At 42.6% G+C, this 21,005-nt stretch overlaps 2 protein-coding genes across 14 annotated transcripts in view; one reads left to right on the top strand and one right to left on the bottom strand.

Moving 5' to 3' along the window:
• The window catches only part of REPS2 (RALBP1 associated Eps domain containing 2), a 323,649-nt gene that overhangs the window by 276,532 nt on the left and 26,112 nt on the right, over positions 1–21,005 (bottom strand). The window lies entirely within an intron of this gene.
• LOC131277201 (large ribosomal subunit protein eL21) lies at positions 12,963–13,511 on the top strand. The gene has a single exon (XM_058291441.2). It carries the CDS (start codon positions 13,004–13,006, stop codon positions 13,484–13,486), a length of 483 nt encoding a protein of 160 aa, XP_058147424.1. The 5' UTR covers positions 12,963–13,003; the 3' UTR covers positions 13,487–13,511.

Here is a 21,005-nt window from a genome sequence, read left to right as displayed (position 1 = left end):
TGGACAAATCTATAAGTGTCCTCATTCACTAAGCCCAGATTCAATACACAAACATGGTGATCTTTCCTCTAAATCAACAACACAGAACAAAGCAGTAGCGTCCTTTATAAAAACTAGCTATCGCTGTCCAAGGCAGAAGGGTCTATCTCAGTCACTTTGGGGAAGGCACCTGACCTTCCGTGGCCTCAGGTCTCATCTGCTAGGGTAGAGCAGTCAGAACAGACAGAATGCAAGGCTTTTTCTATATCTAAAAATTCTATGAAAAGGAATTCTATGGATGAAATCTAAAACTATGATTTGAACCCCTGCCTCTGGGATTTATTTCTACTTTGTACCATGATTATCCATATACCCACTACATATATCAAGGCTTTAAGTCCCTTGAAGGCAAGTCCTGCATTTTAAAAATCATCTTTACATTTCTCACAGCACCCATCCTGTTGACTTCCAACTAGGAAGACTTAATGAATAAATTACATATGGCTACTGTGTTTGTTCTAAATCTTCAGTTCACTAAGAGAATCTCTACATAGGTTGTTTTATATCTTTTGAATTTTGAATCATGTGAATTTATCAACCTACTCAAAAACTAAATTTTAAAAAAAATTTTAAAGGATCAGAGATACTACCTGATCCCAGGAGAGCAAGAAATTGATACGTGGTAAGTCGTTTTGTAAGAAATCACCTGATTCCATGCAAACAACGCCAAAGGGAAACAAAGCACATCATCCTAGAACTTCACGTTTAGTCAACTTTTGGAGCGGAAGGTGGGGGAGCATTTTAATATAAAACACAGAAGTATGTTAAGGAGTCAAATGTGAAATTAGCATGACTCTTAAAGATGAGATTTCAAAGGAATTTCACACTCGGGCTAGTGGCTCTGGTAAGGCCCCCAGCTTTCATGAGGCATACTCCTCCCACCATTACGGAACTGGCAGGTGGCCAGAGATGATCAGCCCTAAATTCATCAAAAGTGAGAATACAATAGTCTACACATTGGGTTACCACGTGTGTATGTGTATACATACACGCATACTTGACAGAGTGCTTGACAGAGTGCCTAGATTTTTTTATTATGCATCTAGCTTGTCTTTTGGAATAAGGAAGGATTATAAGTAGTGATGGCATTTGATGACAATTCTCTCTTAGAACTTTTTTTTGTAAACTAGTTCTTCTTTGGCAAGTCCACACAGCAGCTCTCCAAGCCACCCAGCCGGCTGCACACATGCAGGCACACAATCACCACAGGGTTGGGAGTTCCTCAGGGCTGGTACCTGCTGGGGGAAAAATCCGGGTCTAACACCTCAAGGGTGAAAAGAAGGGAAGAGGGCAGTGGGGCAAACCATCAAAGTATGAAAAAAGCGTCTCCCCACCACCACTGTGACACAGGGGAATGGTGGAATCGACATTAAGAACTAACATTTATTTGTGGAGGGCAGACTGTGCTGGGCACTGATGTAAAGCTAGCAAGTGAGAGATGAAGGAAATACACACACTCACACTCACAAGCAGTCTGGATACTAGCACTGAATTAAAATGCAATTACAGCTCCAATGACAAAAGAAAATTAGTTTTAGACTCTGGCCCAGGTTTCTAGACTCTGCGTATCAAAGAATTTTTGTACAGTTGGAGGCACAGAAATCTCAGGTGAACACAAATGCACTGCCAGGATTATATAACGCTTTTAAAGGTTCTGGCAACTCAGATTTACCTCAGCAACCAAAGATTAGCTTTTGAGAAAATTTGTTTATTGACATGTTTAGTGCTTTTCAAAAATAAAATTACAGGTGGGGGTTATCTGGCATTTTTATAAACATGCTTTCAGGAGATTCTATATCTTTTATTTCATACACATGCACCCACACGCAGGCATGCACATACAAGCACACCATACACACGCATTTCCTCTTTTTACAGAAACCAATGAATTCGTGGGAGGAATGGGGCTGAGGACATGTCATGTTATTGGGAGATCGGTGCATTACACACAGATCCTCCAAATGCTTTCTGACAGAATGAATGAATGGAAAGGAAACTCAGTCTCAGATCACATTGGAGTTCTCACTCCAAAGCCCAAATTCAGATATTTGAGAACCCTCCGGCACAGAGCTAAATTGGTTTTTAAAACATAAATTTTTCGTGGTGTAGAAAATCCGACTTTATTCATTTGGCTTCTTTGTCGCGTTTCCCATGAAGAAGCTGTTCAATTGTCGAAACAGCCACTGCACCTCGCACCTCTCCAGCATCCTGGCAGCCTCTCTCTGAGGCTGGCTACTTTGAGGCATTAAACCTGGAGCCAGGCCCTTCCTCCCTGATCATGAGGTTCTTCTCCCATAGCAGGTCTCACACAACCAGCACACTCAGGCTTCCTGCATCATTATGAGAAATCCACAGGGTTTTCAGTGGCTCTGGCCCAACTGACTGGAACCCAACTGGAAGCCCATGCTGCTACTGGTCCTACTCTGACCTAACTGGCCACATTATACTGACCAGACTGCCCTCTTTCCATGACCAAATCCCCTCTCTGTGCTGCAGCTCCTGCTCTGTAAGTGTCCATCCTCTTCCCACTCTAGCTTAACAAACATCTATCACTTTAAAGCTTGACCTGACTCTCATCTGTCCTTATCCTATACCGCACCCCAACTACCTGCTAGCACTTCCCTGCGGGCCAAATCACTAAGCTTTATCTGATCTAAGATCTCCTGCCACTGTGTTGTGCCTGACAAGAGGCACATCCCTTGTACCCAAGTAGATCTCCTATCTCCTACCTGGAGTCACCAGTAGACACTGTTCCATCTGCCTGAATAGACTTTCCACTGCCTGATCTGATACATTCACCCACGCTAGCCCCAAAGTGTCAGCTCCACCACGATGGATGAGCTTAGATCGAGGTCCTGATTTCTCCCAAGTTCTAGTCCAGTACAGTTCACTCTCACAAACCATGCCTAGAGACTTGACAACTTAGACACACATGACACAGAAAGAGCAGTTCCTGCCCTCAAAGCCTTTATAATCTGATTAGGATGTGTGTGAGAGAAATGATCTTGATTTATTGAACACTTATTACATACCCACCAAGCACTGTGCTTTTCTCTACACAGTATATGTATTATTTCTTTTTTATTTCTCTTCCCTCCCCCCGCCCCTGTTGTCTATTCTCTGTGTCCATTCACTGTGTGTTCTGTGTCCACTTGCATTCTTGTCAGTGGCACCAGGAATATGTGTCTCTTTTTGTTGCATCATCTTGCTGCATCAGCTCTCCAGGTGTGTGGCACCATTCCTGGACAGGCTGCACGTTTTTCACACAGGGCGGCTCTCCTTATGGGGAGCACTCCTTGCGCGTGGAGCTCCCCAACACGGGGAACACCCCTGCGTGGCATGGCATTCCTTGCACGCATCAGCAATGCACGTGGGCCAGCTCACCACACAGGTTAGGAGGCCCTGGGTTTGAACCCTGGACCTCCCATGTGGTACGTGGACACTCTGTCAGTTGAGCCAAATCCACTTCCCTGTATTATCTCTAATAGTTAAAATAACCCTATGTGGATTATGATGTAAAAAACCTACTCAACTGCCCTGGATGGTGCTTCAGAGGTAATCACCGGACATTGTAAATCCTCACAGGGCCCACTTGATGGAATAGAGGAGAGTATGGGCCATGATGTGAACCAATGTATATGAGGTGCAGAGGTGCCCAAAGATGTACTTACCAAATCCAATGGATGTGTCATGATGATGGGAACGAGTGTTGTTGGGGGGGGGAGAGGGGGGGTGGGGGGGTGGGGTTGAATGGGACCTCACATATATATTTTTAATGTAATATTATTACAAAGTCAATAAAAAATTAAAAAATTTAAAAAAAAAAAAAACCTACTCAAATGTTTAGAAAATGGATAGATAACTGGACTGATGGATATACAGACAGATAGACTGATAGATGGATAGAATGATATCGCAAATGTGGCCAAAATGTTAAAATTGGGATCTGGGGAGTTGAGTTACATGGGAGTTCTCTGTATAGGTTTTGTGTTATTTTTTTTGCAACTAACTATATAAGTTTGGCATTGTTTCAAAAAGAAAAGTTTAAGGAAAAAATCCTATGTGGATGGTTTTACAGATAGGAAATTCAGGGTTCAGAGAGATTATTACAAAAGTTCTGGAAAATGAGAAAACACCTAACTTGAAAGACCTTGCTGCCCAACAATTTGCTTTATAAATTTCACATGAACCAGATTCATTGTGCAAACAGTCAACTCTATAGGTTCACTAAGATACAATTCAGTTACATTAGATGGCACAATAGGACAGGGAGGAGAGGGGAGTCTCTTTGGGCCCACCAACTGAAAGACAAATACTATTGTACCTTGGCAGCCAGAGATACTTGCAAATTAGGCCCCACTATTTCTGGGCCTTGCAAATGTGCATCAACACATATCTGTGCAAGAGGGAGCAGAAGTAAGAGGTACAGCCTCAGAACTATTTCTCTCAGTGTAACTGCGGAACAGCCCCCAGACCTGGCTTCATCATGACTGTGTGGTAATCAACTCAGCTAACTAGAGTACAGAATAAAAACTAATGAACATTGGACCATTTTTCTTTTGGCTGCCCAACATCAGAACTCCTTGCCAATGTTTACAAAATTGCCCACCTGTCTTCAGCTAAATAAGCTTAAAAATGCCAGACACCCACTTTCCTGATTTCTTCTCAGTTAGGGTATGGGACCTAAGCTTGGCCAGACACACCCATGTGGGAGTTTGAATCAATTAATTAGAGATGAAAAGCGGCAGGAATAGTAGAGCACTGTTTTCTGTTAACAGCAGCAATGTCCAGTTCCAGAAGCAACAGTGGTGCTGAGCCCCAGACCCCATGTCCAGTGCCGGCAATATAGGTGGTGTGGGTTCAGTAGCTACAGCACCAGCAGCCTCACTGGACCAATTCTGTGGCATAATCTGGCATAGTTCCAGCAGTACTACCCCTTAGTTGCACATTTTTAAAGCCCTTTCCCCCAGCTTTCTTGGAGAAAGACTGAGCTACCCAACATCCTGCCAATAAGTTCCTTTTCTGCTTAAATTAGCCATGGGCAATTTCTGTTACAGATAGGGCTGTGTTACTACAAATCCTGGGTAGTACAGAGGACTGGTCAAAGATGAACCTTGATGGTTCCAGAGCTTCCAAACTTGGCTGTATCAATTATCTACCGCTGCACAACAAACCACCCCAAAACCTACCTGTCTTAAAAAAAAAAAAAGCACATTTATTTAGCTCATAATTCTGGAAGTCAGCAATTTGGGCTGAGCTCAACGGGGCAATTATACTGATCTGGGCCAGGCTCCACTGATCTCAGATGGGGTTCACTTAGGCATCTGCAGTGGGCTGTTGGTTTGGCTGGGGTGCCTCCATTCCTCTCCATACAGTCTCTCATCCTCCAGCAGGCTAGCCAGGGCTCTTTCACATGGTGGCATGGTTCAAAGCTGAAATGCTTCTTAAGACCTAGGCTCAAAACTTGCACAAGATCACTTCTGTATTCTATGGTCAGACTAAGTCACAAAATTGAGGATGGGGAAATAAGACTCCATCTTTTGATGGGAGGTGTTGCAAAGTATTGTCACCATTTTGCAATCTATCTTTCCTGACTTTGATAAGCAGCACAATGGGGAGCTGACACAACAGAAATTGCCCTAGGAAATTCCCATTTATTGGAATTGGTCTTAAACCTAGAGTCTGTGCTCTGACCACCATTTCAATGAATCACCACCACCTATTCCAGTCCTGATACAATAGCTAGCTAGCAACAGGAAACACACAGTGCTGAGCCAACTAACTCCACAGTCTGTTAACAGTTTTGAACAGGTGAGGCCTCCTTGATCTCTCATAATGTAAGACAGGCTAAAGAGTATGAACTAGTCAGGTGCCATCAGACACCAGCTCTCTGGCTTTGTGAATTTCTTTCCTTGAACCTCAGCTTTCCTCCCCCAACACTCAAAAACAATATTTTCTGCCTATGAACAAAGGGATACTTTGATCACTTCAGGAAGAGGACTAGTTTGACACCTCCAAGTTACAGAAGAGCCCAATTTAACCTTAAAGGTATCCAGAAAGAGGTTTGCTCTGAATCTATTAGGATCTTAAAGGAGTTACCCAAATCTCCTTCTAAAAGGCACTCAAACTGACAGATCCCACAAATCGAAAGAAACTAGATGTTTCCCCAGCAACTGCTGAACCAAGCAGAGAAGGACGTCTGGCAAAAAAGTCTCCATGGAAACCACCTAATCCTTGCATCTACCATTTTCCATATATTCTGCCTGGGATTCAAGCCCATCAAATCAGCAATAAAAACATAAGGAAGTTAGAAGAGCTTTGGAACAATGAAGAATGTCTATGGTACACTGAGATTTTCCAGGAAGAAGAAGGCATTTTCAATCCAAATGTCTCAGGATTCAGATTAAGCAGCCTCTGCATGTCCAATCCATTAGAAAAATAATAACTCCCAAAAAGAAGTTTTTTAAGCTTTTCTACAAAGTATTAGATTTTACCTATTCACTAAGTGTTTGTTAAAGCAAATTGGTAGCTCCATTTTCTTTTGCGGCTTAATAGAAATAGGTGGTCAGAACTTGGTTACACAGCAACACCTGACTGCAATGAATTCTGGGTAGTGCAACCTTTACTCCCAGCAGCCATGTGCCCAACTCCAAAATGGAGTTTCTACTACAAAAGAGAAGAGGGGTCTGAATTATCAGGGGACAACAAGCCATCTCTATCTCACAGGCAGAGAAAAATCACTCAGGCAAAACAAGTCTAGCATCCAAATGCTCTGGCCCCTAGGTGAGAATCTACTGCACAAAACAAGACCACAAAAGTTAAAGGAGGGTGGCGGACTTGACCCAGTGGTTAGGGTGTCCATCTACCACATGGGAGGTCTGTGGTTCAAACCCCAGGCCTCCTTGACCCGTGTGGAGCTGGTCCACGTGCAGTGCTGATGTGCACAAGGAGTGCCGTGAAATGCAGGGGTGTCCCCGCGTAGGGGAGCCCCACATGCAAGGAGTGCACCCCATAAGGAGAGCCGCCCAGCACAAAAGAAAGTGCAGCCTGCCCAGGAATGGTGCCGCACACACGGAGAGCTGACACAACAAGATGACACAAACAAAAGAAACGCAGATTCCCGTGCTGCTCACAACAACAGAAGTGGACAAAGAAAATGCAGCAAAATAGACACAGAGAACAGACAACCGGGGTGGGGGAAGAGAAATAAATAAATATTTAAAAACAAAAACAAGAGACACACACAGGAAAACAATGAGAGACACAACAAAGCAAGGAGCAGAGGTGGCTCAAGCAATTAGGTGCCTCCCTCTCACATGGGAGGTCCCAGGTTTGGTTCCCTGTGCCTTTAAAAAAAAAAAAAAAAAGACCAGCACACAACAGACAGACACAGCAAATGAGGGGGTGAGGAGAAATAAATAAAATAATTTTTTTAAAAAGAAAAAGTTAATGGTGCTTGGAAATGGACTCACAACTTAAATGAAGAAATAAGTTTTATGTCAAACAGAAAACCAGGAGAACAGGGCACTCAAAGGGCATCTGGTGACTAGCATTTGAAATAAGAAGCACTTGAGGAAAAAGACACATAAGGACATATAGGGACTCGCATGGACAGACATGGCTCCATTTCCAAACAAAACTGTGCCAGGATCTTAGACCACCACCAACTACAAAAGTACTGCATGTTTAGTACTTGTGATTCTTCTGACTCTGATCCTTTTAGATTCATTTTTTTCTTTCTTTTTCTTAAATGCCTGTTCTTTACTTATCCTTTTTCTTTTGAGGTAAATGTAGATTCACATGAAATTGTAAGAAATGACACAGAAATCCTATATACCCTTTACTCATTTCCCCCAATGGTAACGTCTTGCAAAATGGTCACTGATGGGGTTAAGATACAGCGCACTGCCATTACAAGAATCCCTCCTGTGGTCTTTTTATAGCCACGCACTTTACTCCCCCTCCTCCCCTCAACTCCTGGCAAAATGGAGAGCTAATGTGTTCTCCCTTTCGATAATTTTATCATTTTAAGAATGTTATATAAATGGAACCATACAGTATATGATCTTTTGGGACTGGCTTTTGTCAGCCAGCATAATTCTCTGGAGATTCACCCATGTTGTCGTGTGTTTCACTAGCCCATTCCTTTTTATTGCTGAGTAGTATTCCATGGCATGTATGTGCCACTGAAGGACATCTGCGCTGTTTCCAGTTATAAGCTATTATGAATAAAGCTGCTATAAACATTCATGAATATAAGTTCATTTCTCTGGGATAAAAGCCCAGCAGTGTCATTGCTGGGTCATATGGTAGTTGCATGTTCAGTTTTTTTTTTTTTTTTTTTTTAAGAAAGTGTCAAACGTTTCCAGAGAAGATATGCCATTTTACATCCCCACAAAGCAAGGTACGAGTGATGCAATTTCTATGCATCCTCACTAGCATTTTGTGCTGTCACGGGTTTTTTGTTTGTTTGTTTTACTTTAGCCATTCTGATAAGTATGTAATGATCTCTCATTGTGGTTTTGATTTGCATTCCCCTAATGACTAATGAGGTAGAACATCTTTTCATGTGCTTATCTGCCATCTGTATGGCCTCTTCAGTGAACTGTTTCTTCATGTCTTTTGCTTATTTTCTAATTGGGTTTTTTGGATTTTTACTGTTGAGTTTTGACAGTATGTTAGGTAGTCTAGACTAGTGGTTTGTAATATTTTCTCCCACTCTGTAGCTTCTCTTTTCTTCCTCTTAGGGTCTTTCTCAGAGTAAAATCTTTTTAATTTTGATGTAATCTAATTTATCCAGTTTTCCTTTTATGGATCATGCCTTTGATGATAAGTCTAAGAACTCTTTGCCTAGACATAGATCCCAAAGATTGTCTCCTATTTTTTTTCCTCAATTTTTATAGTTTTACATTTTACATTTAAGTCGATAATCCATTATGAGTTAATTTTTGTATAAGGTGTGAGATCTGGTTCAAGATTCATTTTTTTTGCCTATGGATGTTTAATGACGCTAACACCACTTATTAAAAAGGCTATCTTTCCTCCATTTAATTGCTTTTGCAATTTGGTCAAAAATCAACTGGGCATGCAAGGGGCTCCAAAGAGCCAAAACAATCCTGAAAAAGAAGAAAAAGTTGGTGATTTCACACTTCCCAAATTAAAAACTTATTACAAAGCTACAACAAACCAAACTGTGTGTACTGGCATAGGATTTCAGAGCAATGGAATAGAGTCCAGAAATAAATCCATACATCTATGGCCAATTGATTCTCGAAAAGAGTGTCAAGGACAGTAATGAGGAAAGAATAGTCTCTTCAACAAATAATGCTAGGAAAACTGGATGTCCACATGCCAAAGAAATGAAGACAGACACCCTATCTCACACCATACACAAAAATTAAAAAATGACCAACCACTGACATATAAGAGCTAAAACCATAAAACTCTTACAAGAAAACCTAGAGGAAAATCTTCATGGCCTTGGATTTGGCAACGGAATCTTAGATATGACACCAAAAGCATGAGCAACAAAAGAAAAAATACATTAATTAGACTTCATGAAAATTTAAAACTTTGGTGCAAAGGATATTATCAAGAAAGCAAAAAGACAACCTACAGAATGGGAGAAAATAGATACAACTCTAATATCTGATAAGGGTTTAATATTGAAAATATATAAAGAACTCTCCTTCAACTCAACAACAAAAACAGAAGCAATATAATTTAAAAATATGCAAAGGATTTTGAACAGACATTTCTCCAAAGATATACAAATGGCCAATAAACACATGAAAAGATGCTCAACATCATTAGTCATTTAGGAAATGCAAATCAAAAACACAATGAGATATCATTCTCACCCATGTGGAGAAACTGGAACCCTCATACACTGTTGGTGGGAAAGTAAAATTGTGCAGCCCCTGTGGAAAACAGTTTGGTAGATCCTCAAAAAGCTAAGTATAGAATTACATATGGCCCAACAATTCCAATCCTGGGTATCTACCCAAAAGAACTGAAAGCAGGGACTCAAACAGATACTTGCTCATCAATGTTCATAACCAAAAGGTGGAGAAAGCCCAAATGTCCACCAACAGAGGAATGGAAAAACAAACTGTAGCATATACACACAATGGAATATTATTCAGATGCAAAAAGGAATGAAATTCTAACACATGGTACAACATAGATGAACCCTGAAAATATTATGCTGAGTGACATGTCAGACACAAAATGACAAATGTTGTATGATTCCACACACGATTTATCTAGAGAAAGCATGTTCATAGAGAGAGAAAGTAGATTAGAGGTTACCAGGGGCCAGGGGTACAAGAGAATGGGGAGATATTTCTTTTTTTTCCCCCTCCCCTCCCCTCCCCCTCCCCCACGCTGCTGTTTTTGCCATCTGTGTCCATTCACTGTGTGATTTTCTGTATCTATTTCTCTTTTTGTCTTATCATCTTTCTCCTCTAGGATTCATCAGGATTTGATCCTGGGTACCTCTGATGTGGAGAGAGGTTCCCCATCACTTGCGCAACCTCAGTTCCTGGTTTCTGCTGCACTTCACCTTGACTCTCCCCTTCCTCTCACTTTTGTTGTGTCATCATCTTGCTGCATGACTCACTTGCATGGGCACTGACTCACTTGTGCAGGCACTTAGCTTTGCTGCACAGGCACGTGGCTTGCCAAGTGGACACTGGCTCACCATGCAGGCACTGGCTCACCACACAGGCACTCATGTGAGCACTTGGCTTGCCACACAGGCACTTGTGTGGGCATTCGGTTCACCATGTGGACACTCAGCTCGCCATGTGGACACCCATGTAGGCACTCAGCTTGCCATGTGGACACTCAGCACTCCACACAGGCACAGGCTCGCCATGCAGGCATGCTTTCTCTTCTTTTCACCAGGAGGCCCCAGGGATTGAACCTGGGTCCTTCCATATGGTAGGCGGAGGCCTTATCACTTGAGCCATTTCCACTTCCCAGAGTTATTTCTTAATAGGTACAGAATTTCTGTTTGGGGTGATGAAAAGATGTGGTACTGAATGGTGTTGCTGGTACACAACACTGTGAATGTATTTACTGAAATGTACATTTAAAATCATTAAAAAGGCATATTGTATGATAAACATGTGTTACCACTATTTTTAAAAATATTGAGATTTTTTTATGCAAATAAAAAATTACTCATTCAAAAAAAATCAACTGGACATAATTGTGTGGGTCTACTTCTAGATTCTCTGTACCATTCCACTGATCTATGTCTAACATCTACCTCTCTGCCAATACCACACATTCTTGATTACTGAAGTTATATAAGTCTGATCCACTTTAGACTTCTTTGTCAAAATTATTTTGCCTTTCCATATAAAATTTCAAATCATCATATCTACAGCTTCAAAATATCTTCCTGGGATTTTGATAGGAATTACATTAAACTAAATATATCAATTTGAGGAGAAATGACATCTTTACTATGGTGAGTCTTCCAAAATCCATGAACATAGTTTACCTCTCTTCTTGTTTATATCTTCTTTGATGTCTTTCATCAGTATTGTGTAGTTTTTGGCATATAAGTTCCGAACATGTTTTATTAGATTTATGCCTTTTTTGAATGGTTATAAATGATACTATATATTTTTAAAATTTATTGTATTTATTCCTCTCCCCTTCCCCTCTGGTGTCTGCTGTGTCCATTCTCTGTATGTTCTTCTGTGTCCACTTGCATTATCCTACAGCACTGGGAAACTGCATCTCTTTTTTGTTGTGTCATCTTGCTGTGTGAGCTTCTCCATGTGTGTAGCGCCACTCCTGGTGGGCTGCACTTTTTTCACATGGGGCGGCTCTCCCTGCGGGGCACACTCCTTGCGTGTAGGGGACCCCTACGTGGGGACACTCCTGCGTGGCATGGCACTCCTTGCGTGTGGCAGCAGCACTGTGCATGGGCCAGTTCACCACACGGGTCAGGAGGTCCTGGGGATTGAACCCTGGACCCCCTATATGGTAGGCGGATACTCTATCAGTTGAGCCATGTCCACTTCCCAGTACTATATTTTTAATTTCAGCGTCCACATGTTCTCGCTAGTATAGAGAAATACAATTTATTTTTATATGTTTATCTTGGATACTGCAAACTTGCTAAACTCACTTATTAGTTCGAGGAGTTGTTTTGTAGATTCTTTGAGATGGTCTACATAGACCAGGGGTTCTTAACCTTTTCTGCCAGTCAGATGAAAACCACAGACCCCTTACTAAGCCCACACTATACTGTGTGTTATTTATTTATTTTAAAGATTTCTTTCTTTCTTTCTCTCCCCTCCCCCCCACCCCAGCTGTCTGTTCTCTGTGTCTATTTGCTGTGTGTTCTTCTTTGTCCGCTTCTGTTGTCGTCAGTGGACTGGGAATCTGTGTTTCTTTTTGTTGCATCATCTTGCTGTGTCAGCTCACCGTGTGTGGGGCACTATTCCTGGACAGGCTGCACTTTCTTTCATGCTGGGCGGCTCTCCTTACAGGGTGCACTCCTTACACGTGGGGCTCCCCTACGCGGGAGACACCCCTGCATGGCACAGCACTCCTTGCACGCATCAGCACTACGCATGGGCCAGCTCCACACGGGTCAAGGAGGCCTGGGGTTTGAACCGCGGACCTCCCATGTGGTAGATGGATGCCCTAACCACTGGGCCAAGTCCGCCGCCTGTGTGTTATTTAATAAATATAGCATACCCGCACCAACACATCCCCACAAGAATAATGTTTTTGAATTTCAATTCAAGCTCACGGATCCTGGTTAAGAAGCCCTGCCTTAGGCCATTTTTTTACACATATTCTCCCATCTTGGTTTGGGTTCCCCCAGAATCTGAGGCTGAGGAAAGGATTCAGGTGCAAGTCATTTCTTGAGAAGGTGGTCTAAGAAAACACCAGTAGCCTTTCGGCCGGAACCGCCATCTTGCAGTAATTCGCCAAAATGACAAACACAAAGGGAAAGAGGAGAGGGACCCGCTATATGTTTTCTAGGCCTTTTAGAAAACATGGAGTTGTTCCTTTGGCCACATATATGCGAATCTACAAGAAAGGTGATATCGTAGACATAAAGGGAATGGGCACTGTTCAAAAAGGAATGCCCCACAAATGTTACCATGGCAAAACGGGAAGAGTCTACAATGTTACCCAGCATGCTGTTGGTATAGTGGTAAACAAACAGGTTAAGGGCAAGATTCTTGCCAAGAGAATTAATGTACGCATTGAGCATATTAAGCACTCTAAGAGCCGAGATAGCTTCCTAAAACGTGTGAAGGAAAATGATCAAAAAAAGAAGGAAGCTAAAGAGAAAGGTACCTGGGTCCAACTGAAACGCCAGCCTGCTCCACCCAGGGAAGCACACTTTGTGAGAACTAATGGAAAAGAGCCTGAGCTACTGGAACCTATTCCCTATGAATTCATGGCATAAGTGATGTTAAAAAAAATAATAAAAATAATAATAATAATAAAAGATTTGTGGATTGTAAAAAAAAAAAAGAAAGAAAGAAAACACCAGTAGTGGAGTGGGGAATTGAGAAAGGGGAGGGAAGAAGGGAAAAGCAGCCAATAATGTGCATCATCAGACGAGTTATCATTGTGGGCAACTGGAGCTTAAACCTACAGGGGAACTGCAGAGGACAGTGTAGGGCATGCACTTTACAGTGATCTCACTCAAGGGATGTGGGAGTCAGAGTATTTATTCACCGACTCCCATCAGTCTTTGGTGAAGGGCTGCTCCCTGGAGGATGTTAACTCCCCAGCACTTTCAGCTCACAGACCCCTTAAGAACCTCTGACATAGACAAATCATGTCATCTACAAATCGGGACCGTTTTCTTTCTCCCTTTCTTATCTGTATGCCTTTAATTTCCTTTTCTTGCCTTACTGCACTGCCTAGAACTTCCTGCACAATGTTGGAAAATAGTGAAGGTGGACATCCTTCCCTTGAAAATGATGCCAGACAGAACCTCAAAGATGTAGCATGGAATGAAGGGGAAGTATGTATATAAATCTAAATCAGGGGAAGCAGTTGTGGCTCAACTGACAGAGCATCTGCCTACCATACAGGAGGTCCAGAGTTTGGTACCCAGGGCCTCCTGACCTGTGTGGTGAGCTGACCCATGTGCAGTGCTGCTGCACACAAGGTGTGCTGTGCCATGCAGGGGTGTCCCCTGCATAAGGGTGCCCCATGTGCAAGGAGTCCACCCTACAAGGAGAGCCATCCTGTGGGAAAAAAACACAGCACGCCCAGAAGTGGTGCCACATATATGGAGAGCTGACGGCAGCAAGATGACACACCAAAAAAAGCGACACAGTTTCCTGGTACCGCATAACAAGAATGCAAGCGGACACAGAAGAACACACAGCAAATGGACATAGAGAGCAGACAATGGGGGAGAAGGGGAGAGAAATAAATAAAAAATAAATCTCTGTTTTTGTAAATAAAATTTCATTGAAACACAGGCAAGATCATTCATTTACATATTGCCTATGTCTGCTTTGGTACTACTACAGTGAGACTGAGGAATTGTGACAGAGACCATATGGCATGCAGAGGCTGAAATATTTACCATCTGGCCCTTTACAGAAAAGATTTGCTGACTTCTGATCTAAATAAAAAATGCCTGCATAAAATGATGTCTTTAATATTTGTAGCACTAAAATAAGACAAAAATAATATAAGTTGGGAGGACATATAAATGGAGGTAAAGGCCCTTGCATTGACCTGGAGAAAGATAGAGAGAACATCAATGGTAATATTTTTTTATTGAAACATCCCTAAATACATCTTCTTGGGTTTAAAAGGGAGAAAAACCTCCATTTCTCATTTCATTGTTTTTTCAATCACATCAAAGTAGAATTACTCACCCACTAACATCACCGGGGCAGTAGGGTACTATATGTCTATAATAAATTCCTCCTTAAAATATCTATAAGGGTACCTAACAGTTCCAAACCATCCATTTGCTTTTTGCCTTTTGGGTGCCCAAATGTCTGGCCTTGCCCAGGACTAAAGGGGTTCTTGGAACGTGGGACTTTCAGTGCTAAAACCAAGAAAGTCTTAGTTGGTTGCCCTACCTCCAGCCCCAGCAGCCTATACTAGTGAAACATACTGAGTGGGGCATGAGTAGTTCTTTCTGCTCTCTCCTAGTGAGCAGGTCACCAAGTAGAACTCATAAAGTCAAATCACACTGCCTCACCTACAGGTGCCACTTACAACTGCTCCCCAAATGAGGGCTTTGAAAGCACAGAAACTCCTTGGCTCCTCAAAGCTGCAGCTGTCAACAAGTTAACTAAAATAGGACTCACAGATATCATGTCAGCCTATTTTCTCACTTTCTAGATCCCTGTGTCCTACTGGTACCAGTATATCGCATGTTGTGGCAGTTTGGTATTAGATACTGGATTATATTTGTAAACTGGTCTTTTCCTCTTGGCATATTAGATTGGGTTGGATTCAGAGGTTTCACTTTTATTTTATTAAATAATTATTAAGGCTTTGATTGGGCCACGTCAGTAGGACACTGAGTCCCTTCCCCCTAGGTGGGTGGGGACTCACAGAGAAAACGACAAGGCAGAAGAGAAAGTTGGGAGTTTTCAGCTGGCACCCCGGGAGTAAACATGCGAGAGAAGAACACAGAGAAATAGAGACAGCTCCATAGACATAGCAGAGGCCCCAGGAGAGAGAGAGAGCCTGATAGTCTACAGCAGACCTTGTGGAGAGAGCAGAGCAGCTGAGCCCACAGAGGAACAAGCCCCAGGAGAAAAGCAAGACTTATCCCAGCCTACAGCTGACATTGGAAGAAGCTGGAACCATAGAACATTAAGAGGAAGAGGGAGCCTGAACATTGTCACCCATCTTGCTCCAACACGTGGCAACAGACTTTGGTGAGGAAAGTAACTTATGCTTTATGGCCTGGTAACTGTAAGCTTCTACCCTAAATAAATACCCTTTATTAAAGCCAACAATTTCCGGTATTTTGTATCAGCACCCCTTCGGCTGACTAAAACGCATGGAAACAAAATCTAGTTTAATCTAAGAGAACTAGGAAATTCCAAAGAGCACTGGCCTGAAAAATCTTGACAGAGCAAAGGACACTGATTTTCTACCAAAGCCATGCAGAAAATTAGACTCAGATTTAAGCCAATAAAAGATCTGCATTCTATCTAAGTCCCAATATAACATGATGCACAAATGAAAACACACTGACATAGTTGACACATATTACAAAGTCCAAAATGAAAGTCATTTCTTAAGAATGCTAGGCCCAGAAACAGATGTGGCTCAAGCAGTTGGGCTGCCATCTAACATATGGGAGGTCCAGGGTTTGATGCCTAGGATCTCCTGGTGAAGGCAAGCTGACCCGTGCGCCGAGCTGGCCCACGCACAGTGTCGCCCCAGGCAGGAGTGCCAGCCAACGCAGAGAGCTGGCACAGCAGGATGATGCAACAAGAGACACAGGGGAGAGAGAATAAGAAGACGCAGAAGGGGAAGCGGACTTGGCCCAATGGATAGGGCGTCCGTCTACCACATGGGAGGTCCGCAGTTCAAACCCTGGGCCTCCTTGACCCGTGTGGCGCTGGCTCATGTGCAGTGCTGACGCGCACAAGGAGTGCTGTGAAACGCAGGGGTGCCCCCACGTAGGGGAGCCCCATGCACAAAGAGTGTGCCCCATAAGGAGAGCCACCCAGCATGAAAGAAAGTGCAGCCTGCCCAGGAATGGCGCCGCACACACGGAGAGCTGACACAACAAGATAACGCAAGGAAAATAAACACAGATTCCTGGTTCTACTGATAAGGATAGAAGTGGTCACAGAAGAACACACAGCAAATGGACACAGAGAGCAGACAACTGGGGGGGAAGGGGAGAGAAATAAATAAAAAATAAATCTTTAAAAAGAAAAGGAAGAAGACGACGTAGCAGAACAGGGAGCTGAGGTGGTGCAAGAGAATGATCACCTCTCTCCCACTCTGGAAGGTCCCAGGATCAGTTCCCGGAGCTGCCTAATGAGAATACAAGCAGACACAGAAAGAACACACAGTGAAGAAACACATAAAGCAGACAACAGGGGGGTGGGGGGAGGGAGAATAAATCTTTAAAAAAGAATGTTTTACCCTTCCCAAAGGTTAAAAAAAATAAAAAGCAATATAGAAGTTGTACTAAAACTTCTGTAGCACAGGATGAAAAAAAAACTTTCAAATGGATTTTCATAATTAATTTTTTTCTAATTCTGGCACTGTTTCAAAAAGATTACCCATAAAACCTCAGGATGAGAAAATAGCCATTAGTCATGAATTTACAATGATCCATCTTAAGACTAATAATGGATACCTTAAAATTACAAAAACCTCCAGCTTCCTGACATTCCAATATTAAGCAACATCTCCATCCCCAGGTCATTACCCACACTGACAATTTTGAGACTATATCTCGTTTTTTATTATGCCCTCTATTAACTATAAAATCCCCTACACAGAGCTACACTTAAAACCAAAACTAGCACTGGCAACCAACTTGACCTTGATGGCTCTGCACACCTAAACTAAGCAGTGTGAAATAAGGTAGGTCTGTTTGCTCATCAAGGTGACCACTTACCCTGGCTACAGTGAAAATTAAAATTAAAGCTGCCTCTTTTGGGAAATGGATGTGGCTGAACCAACTGGGCTCCTGTCTACCATATAGGAGGTCCAGGGTTTGATGCCCAGGGCCTTGGTGAGGGCAAGCTGGCCCATGCAGCGAGCTGGCCCACACAGAGTGCCGGCGCATGTGGGAATGCCACCCCATGCAGGAGTGCCGCTCTGCGTGGGAATGCCGCCCAGCACAGGAAAGCCATCCCGCACAGGAGTGCTAGCCGATGTGGAAAGCTGGTGCAGCAAGATGACAAGAGACACAAAGGAGAGAAAATAAGAAAACATAGCAGAACTGGGAGTTGAGGTAGCGCAAGAGGGCAATCGCCTCTCTTCCACTCCAGAAGGTCCCAGGATTGGTTCCCAGAGCCACCTAATGAGAACACAAGCAGACAAAGAACACACAATGAATGGACACAGAGAGCAGACATTGGTGGGGAATGGGGCGGGGGGGGGGGGGGGGGGGGAGAAATAAATAAATCTTTTAAAAAAAAACGCTGCCTCTTTCACAATGTTCTTCACTTTTGCAAATTTTCTTCAAATCCTGACTTTGTTTCAACCTTCCCAATGTGTAATAAAGGAAATAAGATGCACAGTATGTCAAGTCAACAGATAAAGTAAAAAAAAAAAAAGCTATCACTTTGTAAATGAAGCAGGACATTGGAACAGTAGGAGTCAAGAATGAACGTGAATGAGGCAGCCTCCATGTAGAATTGGTCACATCCAACTGAACACAATTTTGAAATAAAAATGCTTGAAGGAAGCAAAAAGCTCTAAGCCAATGTGATCAACAGTGGTTTAAAGTGATGGGCTGATTCCTGAGGTGGAAATACTTTTGATTTCATGGCTCCATGATTACATACAGTAAATCCATATACCTCTGTACCCAGTCAAGGTCTTACTTTTCTTCCCCAAAGCTCAAAAACAAGGGTAAAGAACAAAAGTTTAGTTAAATTGTTTCACAGAGAGGACCAATTAGCATCCTCAAGTTTCAGGAAAACTTAACTCAACCTTAAAGGTATGTAGAAAAACCTGTGCTGAATTTGATTAAACAAATCCCCCTGCCAAGAGCCACTCAAATTGATGGGCACCACACATTAACTGGGAAGGGATGCTTCCCAGGAAGAGCTGAAGGAGGAAAGGAAGAGCTCCTGCAAGAACTCTCCATGGAAACCACACACTCTGTGCATCTACCGTTTATCTTAATACTTTGGCTGGCATTCAAGCATACCAAATCAGCAATATAAATACAAGGACGTTGGAAGGGCTTTAGAGCAATGAGGAAGTCAATGTTTGGTACAGAGAGATTTTCCAGGAAAAAAAAAAAAGAAAGCACCATCAGTCTAACTTATCGGGATGCAAAGAAGTCTCTGCTAATCCAGCCCATTAAAAAACAAATCCCCCCAAATGGAGTATTTGCAACATACCTTTTATACTACGTATTTGATTCTACCTAGTCACTAAATGTTTATAAAAACAAACTGATGTTGTGAATGATTGTGGTATTTTACAGTGTGAAAGAGGGGTTTGGAATTTTAGATTATGAAAAGGATGTGCAATTTATCATCCTACAGCTATGGGAAATAAGAGTTCTACATATGTGGTAGTCAGTGTTCAAGGGAGTGCCCAATGATCACCACTTCCTAGTTTTCAAGATTCCCTTGTATCGTCCTCTCCCACACTGTATCTGGGTTGTCAGTGTGACCAACAGAATATGGCAGAATTGATGAGGACACTCAGGCAGCCCGAAGAAGTTCACGTGATGAGGAACCCAAGCCTCCTGCCAACAGCAACAAGAGTGAACCATCAGACCTTCAGATGACTGCAGTCCTGGATGACAACTTAACTTATGAGAGACCCTGAGCCAGAACCACCCAGCTTAGCTTCTCCTGGATTCTTTTTTTTTTTTTAAGATTTATTTATTTATTTATTTATTTATTTCTCTCCCCTCCCCCCAACCCCAGTTGTCTGTTCTCTGTGTCTATTTGCTGTGTCTTGTTTCTTTGTCCGCTTCTGTTGTTGTCAGCAGCATGGGAATCTGTGTCTCTTTTTGTTGCGTCATCTTGTTGTGTCAGCTCTCCGTGTGAGCGGCGCCATTCCTGGGCAGGCCGCACTTTCTTTCGCGCTGGGCGGCTCTCCTTACAGGGCACACTCCTTGCACGTGGGGTTCCCCCACGTGGGGACACCCCTGCGTGGCAGGGCACTCCTTGGGCGCATCAGTACTGCACATGAGCCAGCTCCACACGGGTCAAGGAGGCCCGAGGTTTGAACCGGGGACCTCCCATGTGGTAGACAGATGCCCTAACCACTGGGCCAAGTCCATTTCCCTCTCCTGGATTCTTGACTTCACAAACTGTGTGAGATAATAAATGTGGTTGTTTTAAAGTAATTTGTTACACAGCAATAGGCAACTAATACAACCCATAATTGTTATAAATCAGACATTGCCTTCATTTCTTTATGTTAAAACAGATGCTGAAGAGGTAGTATAGCAATGTGGAAAGAACAAGGAGGCAGACAGATCTGGTTCAAAATTCTAGGCCAGTCACAAACTGTAAATTACTTACCTTCAATTTCTTCATCTAAAACAAAATGGATGTAAGAGCATCAATTTCATAGGGTATCTGTAAATTAAAATATATATAAAGGACCTGGCACCAAGTAAGTATTTAATGCTAGTTCCTTCCTTTTCCAAGGGGCAAATGATTCTGCTAAAAATGAGCCTTGGTTTATTAACAGAACTATAAGTCAACTGAACTACTGAACCCTAGAGAAGATGAAAAAGACCCCTTGCCCCATGGATATGAGGGAAGACATCAGAGCTACTGCCAGGCTCTGCCAACATAGTTACAAAAAAAAAAAAAAAAAGCCACCGTGTGCTGTGTTTTATACAACTTAGTCCACTTAATTTTCTCAGCACACCCACATTAATCAGGATTAACTACATTATGCTAAAGCAAGGTTTCTCAACTATGGTACAAATGACATCTTGGGCCAGCAGTACCTCCCTAGTCATGACAACAACAACAAAAAGTGTCTCCAGACACTGCCAAATGCTCCAACTTTAGAACAATTGTGCTAGAGAATCAAACAGTCCTGTCTCAATGGCATAAAACATTTTTTCCTTGCTCTTGCTGTAAAGTCTATTGGAGCTCTGCCCAACAGCCTTTTCATTCTGGTACCCAGGCTGATGGACCTGCCTCTATCTGGAACATCTCTTGGGTATTGTGCCTGAGGGGAAAAGAGATACAGCAAAACACACGCTAGCTCTTAAAGGTTTGCCTGGAAGAAGACACATATCACTACCCACAAGTCATTGG

Source organism: Dasypus novemcinctus, chromosome X (genome assembly GCF_030445035.2).
Source record: "Dasypus novemcinctus isolate mDasNov1 chromosome X, mDasNov1.1.hap2, whole genome shotgun sequence".
NCBI classification, from domain to species: Eukaryota; Metazoa; Chordata; class Mammalia; order Cingulata; family Dasypodidae; genus Dasypus; species Dasypus novemcinctus.
The sequence above is the reverse complement of the archived record's forward strand: the minus strand, read 5'-3'. Positions and strand labels throughout refer to the sequence as shown.